The 10091-nt window shown below is 36.5% G+C and overlaps 1 protein-coding gene across 2 annotated transcripts in view; it reads right to left on the bottom strand.

Moving 5' to 3' along the window:
- ADPRHL1 (ADP-ribosylhydrolase like 1) overlaps positions 1-6949 on the bottom strand; it is a 63283-nt gene extending 56334 nt beyond the window's left edge. The window contains exon 1 of one of the 2 annotated variants that reach the window (XM_077158746.1): positions 6474-6949. In XM_077158746.1, coding sequence (XP_077014861.1) covers positions 6474-6687 — 214 coding nt within the window. In that variant the 5' untranslated portion in view covers positions 6688-6949. The remainder of the gene's footprint in view (positions 1-6473) is intronic. The other variant, XM_077158748.1, reaches the window with a different exon arrangement.
- Positions 6950-10091: the final 3142 nt, after the last annotated feature.

A 10091-nucleotide genomic window follows, 5' to 3' on the forward strand; every position in this document is an offset into this window, starting at 1 on the left:
TAGGTCAAGCCTACTTAAAATTAGGCCTAAGAGTCACCCCCAAGAGAGCCTCTTTTGTTGCTCAGATGTGGCCTCTCTCTCCAGCCAACACAACAAGCAAACTCACTGCCCTCCCCCTGTCTACATGGGACATAACTCCCAGAGGTGTGGACCTTCCTGGCAACGTGGGACAGAAATCCTAGAATGAGCTGAGACTCAGCATCAAGGGATTGAGAAAACCTTCTCGACCAAAAGGGGGAAGAGTGAAATGAGACAAAATGAAGTGTCAATGGCTGAGAGATTCCAAACAGAGTCAAGAGGTTATCCTGGAGGTTATTCTTACGCATTAAATAGATATCAACTTGTTAGTCAAGATGTAATGGAGAGGCTGGAGGTAACTGCCTGAAAATGTAGAGCTGTGTTCCAGTAGCCATGTTTCCTGAAGATGATTGTATAATGACATAGCTTTCACAATGTGACTGCGTGATTGTGAAAACCTTGTGTCTGATGCTCCTTTTATCTACCTTGTCAACAGATGAGTAAAACATATGGAATAAAAATAAATGATGTTAAAATGTTAAAATAAATTTAGATTGAAATGCTAGTGATCAATGAAAGGGAGAGGTAAGGGGTATGGAATGCATGAATTTTTTTCTGTTGTCTTTTTATTTCTTTTTCTGAATTAATGCAAATGTTCTAAGAAATGATCATGATGATGAATATGCAACTATGTGATGATACTGTGAATTACTGACTATATATGTAGAATGGAATGTTCATAAGTTAAGAATGTTTGCATTTGTTTGTTGTTATATATTTTTAAGAATTAATAAAAAGAAGAAAAAATTCATACATACCATATTCCATACTCCTCCCTTTCATTCATCACTAGCATTTCAATCTACTAAATTTATTTTGACATTTGTTCCTCCTATTATTTATTTATTTTTAATCCATATGTTTTTTACGCATCTGTCAATAAGGTAGATAAAAGGAGCATCAGCTATAAGGTTTTCCAAATCATACAGTCACATTGCAAAAGCTATATCATTATACAATCATCTTCAAGAAACATGGCTACTGGAACACAGCTCTACCTTTTCAGACACTTCCCTCTAGCCTCTCCCTTATGCCTTAACTAAAAAGGTGATATCTATTTAATGTGTAAGAACCTCCAGGATAACCTCTTGACTCTGTTTGGAACCTCTCAGCCATTTACACTTTATTTTGTCTTATTTCGCTCTTCTCCCTTTTGGTTGAGAAGGTTTTCTCAATCCCTTAATGCTGAGTCCCAGCTCATTCTAGGATTTCTGTCCCATGTTGCCAGGAAGAGCCACACCCCTGGGAGTCATGTCCCATGTAGAGAGGGGAGGGCGGTGAGTTTGCTTGTTGTGTTGGCTGAGAGAGAGAGGCCACATCTGAACAACAAAAGAGTTTCTCTTTGGGGTAAGTCTGAAGCCTAATTTTAAGTAGGCTTAGCCTATCCTTTGTGGGGTTAAGTTTCATATGAACAAGCCCCAAGGTTGGGGGCTCAGCCTTTTGCTTTGGTTGTCCCCACTGCTTGTGAGAATATCAAGAATTCTCCACTTGGGGAAGTTGAATTTTCCCCCTTTCTCACCATTCCCCAAAGGGGACTTTGCAAATACTTTTTTATTCACTGTTCAGATCACTGGAATTATCAGGGCGTCACTCTGGACAAACCTACAAAATCTCATGCCCTACACCAAGTTCCATGATACTAAAGTATCTTATCTCATATAATCCTCCCCATGACAATGAGGCTATTATCTGTCTTTTTTTTTTTAATTCATATAAGGTTCAGAGAAGTTATGTGACTTGCATAAGGCCAGAGATGGTAAATGGATTTGATTCCTAAGCCTGAGCATTTTTGTTATTAAGCTAACCCACAAAGCAGTGGTTAGAGTCTATTCATCCTCTAACATTGGTGTCTAAGGCACCTGGCAATATCAGAGGGCATGGCTGTGAGCAAGTGGAAGAAGCTATTGCACTAGGTGAGACCAGAGTGCTCCTTCCAATGTCATCTTTTATTGCCTCCAAAACATTTTTATTCTGTATGAAGTTTGCCTGTGTCATTGAATTGTACACACACACACATACACAAAAGGTTGAAATGGCAAATGTTTTGTCATATGTTTGTTATGACAATTACAAAAAATTGCCTTTAGGCTTTGGGTTGACATTAGGAGATAGCTATTGCGACTCTTCTAATTGATGATGCATTTCCCTATTTTGGGGGGTGGTGTATGTGTGGGAGGGGGAGTAATGATTAAGGGAGGAGGGTGGAGAAGGCAAAGGCAGATTCCCACCTTCCACTGGGTAGACAGGCACTGGAAAGCTATTTGCATGAAAGCTCGAAGACCTTTTTATTGCTTGACCAGATCTCTTTAAGCCACATGAGGGTCAGGTTTTCTAGCATAGAGGAATGAAGAGATTACAAGTGGTCACCTGACAAAATTTCTCCCATCTCCAGGATGGAAAACCTCCATCCTGTCAAATGTTAATTTTTGCTTTTTGCTTTAACAGAGCTAGAATTATAAACCTGTGGATAAGGAATTGGGTTTTAAGTCCTTCTATCCTAATCCCCAATCCACTTCATAAGAGACTTCTTAAACAAAGAAGGATTTCTTAAACAAAGTAGGAAGACTCAGTCTCCACTGGTCTGCATATGGCACTCTGATATACTGGATGTACTTTACATTGCCATAATACAGAGTTGGGAAAGAAGAGAGAATATGACAAGACTATGGTTTAAGAGGAATGAATTCAGCAAGTCACATGGTTGGGGGTGTGTGTGTTACTTTGGTAACCTTGCAAGAATAAAATTAACCTTTGTATGCACATAAAACCTTTAGTTGTGAAGTGTGAACCATCTGGATTTGTTGAAGCTGTTGGTAAACTGATAATGTGTTTGGCATTCAGTCCCCAGCACTCTCAGTTTACAAACAGCCTTCTTAACTCAATCCTGGTTAATAAGCTTGGCCTTTCTCTGGTCTTCCCTAGTCTCTTAAAATGGTTCATTTTATTCTTGAATCAGAGACTATGAAAATGTCTTTATTTAACGGAACTTAAGTTTTTTAAAAGGAAAAAATTCTATAAAAATAAATGGCAACAAAATGCCTTGTCTTTTCAGGTTAAAATTTAAATTAGAAACAGATTTTACAAAGTTGCAGAGTATAGGAATCTGTCACCTGAGTGACCTGACATTCTCTAATTTGTGACACAGCCAATCAACTCATTTTTTCTCTACCTTACCTTAGAAAATCAGTTTATGAAACTGCCTTTAAGTCTCACAACAAATAAACAAAAGGCAAAACACCAATATCATATTGCCTTGCAATAAATACATAGAACTATTTCAAAATGTTTACAAATTCAAGCAAAAGATCTGCTTTACCATGGAGCTATTGATAGAGAAACAGAAACAAATAGTTGCGTCTGGGCCGGGCTCTGCTCATCCTAATAAGTCTGCCTACAGGTTATAGATAGATGGGTGGGCACGGCTTGCCAGGCTTTCCTGAACTGGGCTAATGACTCCTCCCAATTCTCTAAAGTTGTAGCAGTTACCCAGGTTGATTTGCTCGGTGAGGACAGTTGGAGCTACTGACCCTCAAAGCATAAAACATTTTAGAAAAACACATCATTAACTATATTGACATGAGCCACCTTCCCATAATTAAGTGCTTACTTAAATTACTCATGCTTTATTAATGTTATCTCATTTAAGCCATATATAGCCTTATGAGAAAGGTATTATCCTCCAAGTAAGGCTCAGAGAGGTGAAGTGACTTCACCAATTTTCTTAGATAGTATGTGGGGGAACAGAAGTAGAACTAGGCTCCAAATCTGGGCTATTGCATTCTTTAAGGATAAGTCTTTACCTACTTTTGCACCCTTAAGTGACTGGCACAAGACCTGGCATAAAAATAGGTGCCTAATAAATGCTTGTTGGATGACTCAATGAATGCTTACTGGCAATGCGAGCTCTCTGCTCATAAGCTATATATACTGAATTACCTACCAACCTATCTAGGTATCTAATATTGGATACTGTTATTTCCTAATTCAATATTTGCTCTGGTACCCTTTTGAAAGAAGCACCTAAAAGCAGGTTGCTTTTTATGTTGGATGTGACCTTCTGTTGTTCTGCATGTTGGATCTGACCTTCTGTGTTACAAACACCTAATAGCAGAAACAGTTAGCTGGATGACACACGGTTTTTAGTTAAGGAAATTACTGCCAAAACTAACCTACTTAAATATGAAAGATGTAGTTTCACTTTGAATGTTTGCCTGTCTTTGGAAAAGATGTTGAAGAGTCACTCACTGCACATCACAAGTTTTAAAATATTTGCATGACCCATAGTGATCTTGGATGGTCATGTATAGTGCTTAAGAACGTAGGCTTTGGAGCCAGATTGTTTGAATTCCAGTCCATGCTCTGTCATTTAACTTGTCTGTGTGGCATTGAGCAAGTTACTTAACTTCTCTGTGTGTCACTTTATCTATGAAATTGTAATAATACAGTGAATCTTCAGGGCTGATTTGAAGAATAAATGACAATAAACATTGAACAGTGAGAATAGTGTGCCTGGTACATAAGTGCTATGTGAGAGTTATCTATTACATTATTAACAAAGACCCCCTTCTATAGTCTACAATTAGTTATTCAAAGAAAAAAATGGAGCTGTTTGAAAACTGAACAAATTAAATTTCAACATGAATTTTTAGTAGTTGAAAAATGTATGTTCTGCTTTAATTTCTATAGGAATGATAGATTCAAGAGGATAATTATCTATTAATATTTACTCATTACCCACAAACTATAGGATACTATAGTGCACAATAGATAATTATTAGCTACTTTCTGCAGCTTATGATTGTGATCATTTAAAGGGAATTAATTTTCTTTCTTAAAAATAATGCCCCCAAATGTTTATAATCTTTTATAAATACATAAATTTCACATTGTGGGGAGATACTTATACTATTACTGCAAAGAGGATTTAAATTTATCTATTCTAAGATAAATATGTTTTTGTTATGAAAATGACCCCACTTGTTTTGGATAACATCCTAATAGTAACCACATAAATCCAGATATATTACCATGGAGTCTGTCGTTGACAAAACACTTATTAAAGTGCTAACAAAGACAAGTAAACATGCAGGAGGATATGGATTATATACATGTGTACATACATCAAATTATAAATGAAATAGGCAACATTTTAAGAATAAGTACCAAATATGTACAGCTAAAACAAATTATTTTTCTTTTAAAAGCCATGTCAGTGACTCTCCAGCAGTGTAAACTGTTGCTTTGGGGGAACCCATTAAAGGCATGGGCTGTTAAGCATAAAGGCATATGAGAATCTATCTGAAAATATTTGAAACAGGAAATATTTTTATTTCATAATTGGGTAAACTCAGAAAGATGCTCCACTTTTTTCCAACAAGCTGTGACATCTTATCTTATCTATGGTGCTTTAGCTCTTACTAGCCATTTAGGATCTGACCACCAAGTATATGACATTCCTACATAATGACCACAAGAACCAAATTTGGCATGTTCACAGCAGATAAATGGAATGGTCAAGTGAATGCGAAAGTAAAATTTCACTGACTTAATATTTGCTCTCAATTATTTCTTTAGACATTTTAATTCTGCAAAGATATATTAATAATACCTAGTGTTTTAAAGGAGCAAATAACTTCTAGGAAAATTGTGATACATATTCCTGTATGTATATACATACCTCCTGTTTCTCTGATATTCTTGTAAAAAGCCATTGATCCTGAAATCAACGTGCTACTTAAAGAATTCTCAGGAAATTTTATTTTCCTCCAAATCCAATCAATTTTCTAATTTTTTTCTTAGACCATATTAGTGTGTAAGCAACTGTCCAAGTGGAATCACATTTGGTGATGGTATTTTAACCCTAACTCATTGGAATTTAGAAGCAGTCCCCAAACAATATCATCTTAATTCAAATTTCAAGTTGGCTTTTTATTTTATATTCTTTTGAAATAAATTCAAAAGAAGCTTTAATCTCTAAAGTGAGAAGTAGAACCTTCACCCTACTCCCACCAAAAACAACTATAGAGCAAAAAGGCTTAATAGGCTATTATAAAGAGGGCACTTTCTCTAGCTCGATATAAATCTGCTTAAAGCTTTACAAATAGAATTAAAAAGCCACTGTTTAAAAAGATTAAATAGCAACTATCTGTAAAGTAAAATAATACTGTCATCCAAAGAGACACCACATGAGAAATTTGATCTAACACACACATAATTTGTTGTGGACGCTGGAGTATATTAAATTGCCACTTTCAGCAGCAGCATGAGGTAACACCATTGGCTAAAAGATTGCACTGCTTTCAAAGCTTTCAGTGCTTATTTCAAGAACTTTAATAGCCACACAGAATCTTTTCTAACAACAGACACTTAAGAAAAACAATTAGGCTGAGCCTTACCTGTGGTGAGTGCCTCAGCAGTGGTTATGTGCATGATGGTATTATCACTCACTGGCCATTTTTCTGGTGAAAGCATGAGGTGGTCTAGTCCTCCAATTTGTTTCAGTTCCTCCTGGATCTTTGTACCTAGAGCATTATTTTCCTTGCTGACATTTCTGTAACCGAGAGCATCGCCAACACTTGCCAGCAGCATAGCGGCCTTAAATTTCTCCATGTTGGGAGAGCTGGGTCCTTTCTGCTTTTCTCTTGCCTTTATAGCTACAGTGAATCCTCAGCTTTTGTTGCTTTCTTTCGTTCACAGGCTTCAGTCAACTCTGCTGACATTTATACTGGTCATTGTTAGGAGGTCCCTCTAAATGGTCAGGCACTCCTTTTCTGTCTCGGCAGGTGGCACCTCTTATACAAGGACCAATGAGAAAAACTTTCTGGATCTTAGCAGCTCTAATATAAGATGTCCATTTTCATCAGCATTCTGGGCAGACCTTGGCTCTGTTTTTATTTTTTAATTGGAGAAGCTAGAAAACTCATATACCACCCGATTATTAAATCCTTGCATTGACGTGGTACTTTTGTTATAATTGATGAAAGCACACAGACCTTAGCTTTTCAATAGATTGTTGCCTTTATTAACTAACATTCAGAACAACATCAGAATGGTCTTTTAAGAAGAAATAACTTTAAAGTAATGAATCTTCATACAGTGTTTTTGAAGGCGTCTTAAAACCTATATGCATAACATTTTAAATCTTTATTAAGGTATAATTTGCATACCAAAATATTGACCCATTTAAGTGTGCAGTTTTATCCATTTTTATAAATATTTACTATGATGCATCCATGACCACAATCCACTTTTAGAACACTTCTACCACCCTAAGTTTCCCTTTGGCCATCAATCTCCACTCCCACTCCCAGGCAACAGCTGGTATTTTGTTACTATAGTTTTGCCTTTTCTAGAAATTTCAACAAAATGTAATCATACTATATGTAGTCTTCTGTGTCTGGCTTCTTTCATTAACAGAATGTTGAGATTCATTCATTACATGCATGGTTTTGTCTAGAAAACACATCTTTCTTATGTAAAATATATGTATGATTTTTTTATTTTAGAGGAAGAGTCAAGTCACTTATTTGTCTTTTATATGAAAACAGAAATTTGAAGGGGGAGATCAAGAAGAGAACTATGCAGCTGCTTACATTTTTCTGAAGCAGGAATGAAGGCAGCTGATTTTAAGACATGAATCTGCGTTCCCACAGCAACATGGCAATTGTGACTGGACCAGAAGCATTTTACTGAAGTCTCATTTTCCACTAAGGCTTATCCCAAACTAAGCAATTTTAAGGCTGCATTGGAAAAAGCAACACTGTCTGGAATGTTTTTCTTAAAGAGCAAATAATTAATTGAAATGCAGCAAGGCAGCGACAAGCAGCATGGGGCCAGGCAAATCCTAAAAACTGAGGATCAAGTCACAAAGAGTAAGTAGGAAAATTCAACGTAGTCAAAAGCAATGGGTAGTTCATCACATTTGCCATCCACACAGGACTTCATTAGGGAGAAGCAGTTGTCTGATTGTTCTTGAGTCAGGTTCTGATTAACTCCTCCTTGGTCACTTAAGGATTTCCCTTAAAGCCAAGGGCCTGGAAGTTGCTCTCAATCTCCTCCCCATTTTTGGCATTCTCAGTTTCATGGCTGATTTTGAGCTGACTCCTCATGGCTTCAATCTCTTGGCGCTTGCATTTGGAAGCTTCAAGCTGAAATTTGAGGGTCCCTGATTCTTCCACCATGCAGAATGCCTCAAGGAGATGTGTTGTTTCTTGGATCCATTGGTAGAACATGTTGACACGCTGCGCAGATTCCTGGTACACTCTTCTCCTGCCTGTGCTATTCCTTCCATAAGTTCCAGCTTCCTTTCTTGGATGATTTTCCACAGGTTCATCCTGGTCTTTTCCACAGCCACCACGTTGAACCAGTTTGTAAATAAAAATAAATTTTTAAAGTGTGTTTATAATGGAAATCTCGAAAAATATAGGAAAGTGTAAAGAAAGAAAAAATACATCTCCGTTTTGAAAGATTATGAAGTTTCTTGCAATCATGTTCAATAATTTGCTGTCCAAATAACTAGGCTTTAGGTGGAAAAGTGGCAAAGTGCATGAGCAAAGTGAAAGTTTCAGAGGGGAATTTATGATTATGTTATCATTAAACTTAATGTATTTAAAATAATCCTGCTAGGTAGGCCATGGTGGCTCAGCAGGCAGAGTTCTTGCCTGCCATGCTGGAGACCCGGGTTCAATTCCTGGTGCCTGACCATGTAAAAAAAAAAAAAAAAAAAAAAAAATCCTGCCAACAAAGATATGATGAGACTGGAGACGAGGCAGAATGTGTAAAATTAGAGCTCTTGGTTAAAAAAAAAAAAAAAAGGAAAGCAGTCAGTCCATCTCCCTATCCCTCAGACCCAGGAAAGAGGGAATGAATTCTCTGGTAGAGTTACAGCATGTACAAACTATTAAGAAGTCCAGGCCCCCCACTTCCTGTCTCCCAGTGGGAGAAGTGGGAGGGAGTTACAAAGGAATTAAGAAATACACCTTAAATTTAAATTAAAAAAATAAAATGTCTTAGGCGGGCAACAGTGGCTCAGTGGCAGAATTCTTGCCTGCTGTGCTGGAGACTTGGGTTTGATTCCCGGTGCCTGCTCATGCCAAAAAAAAAGTCTTTAAGTGTATAGGAAGGTACTAAAGATGCATAAAAAATATATAGTATTATACCAACAACTTGTTAAAAATGAAGTTCTGGAATATTATTCAAGCTAGCACAGTTCTGAGAGATTCTGAAATAGAGAGTCTTTCAAAACATTACAAATGGTTCTTAGTTGCTATTTATGTAGGCTGCCAATCTAAACAATAAGACAAAGCAAAACAACAAAAACCAGAAATGTGGTACAACTATTTTATTTATACAGCCAACCATCTCAAGTGGAACAGCAGTTTGGCAGAAATATGTATTGTTGAGGGGAGAAATACATTTCATGGCTGATTTCTTCTGCCTTCTCAGCCTCATTTTGTGACTCATTTTTATCTGTGCCTATTTTAAATGGATAATAGTGAATTTTTTTTTGTTGTTGATTCTTAAAGTTAAAAAAAAATATACCACAACTACATATATTATGTCACTAAAACAGAAAGATGTTCCAAAATTTTTTGGTAGGCATTCTACAGAATAATACGTATTTCTTAAATCTATTATGTTTGGCTTATTTATGCTATTTTCAATACACTTATACTTTGTATTACAATGTATTCTGGTATATAATTCCTACTGATTCAAGAAAATTGTGTATATTTAGAATTTATGAGATCTATAATTCTCATATGGAAATAACCACATTTAAACTGGGAAACTGGGAAAAAAACAATTATGTGAGCTATTTTAGGACATAATGTAACTAGGTGTAGTAGGATTAGATACAACATCTGAAAAGTTTTTAAGGGAGCTTATTTATTGGGTACTATAAATATAGTTTTCCTGTTTGCCCCATGTTACTAAAGACTAAGATACTGACATCTAGTGGCAGGCATCTAAGCAAGCAAGAAGAGAATTTAAAAGGATACCACCACAACACA

This window comes from Tamandua tetradactyla, chromosome 4, assembly GCF_023851605.1.
Source record: "Tamandua tetradactyla isolate mTamTet1 chromosome 4, mTamTet1.pri, whole genome shotgun sequence".
Lineage (NCBI taxonomy): Eukaryota > Metazoa > Chordata > Mammalia > Pilosa > Myrmecophagidae > Tamandua > Tamandua tetradactyla.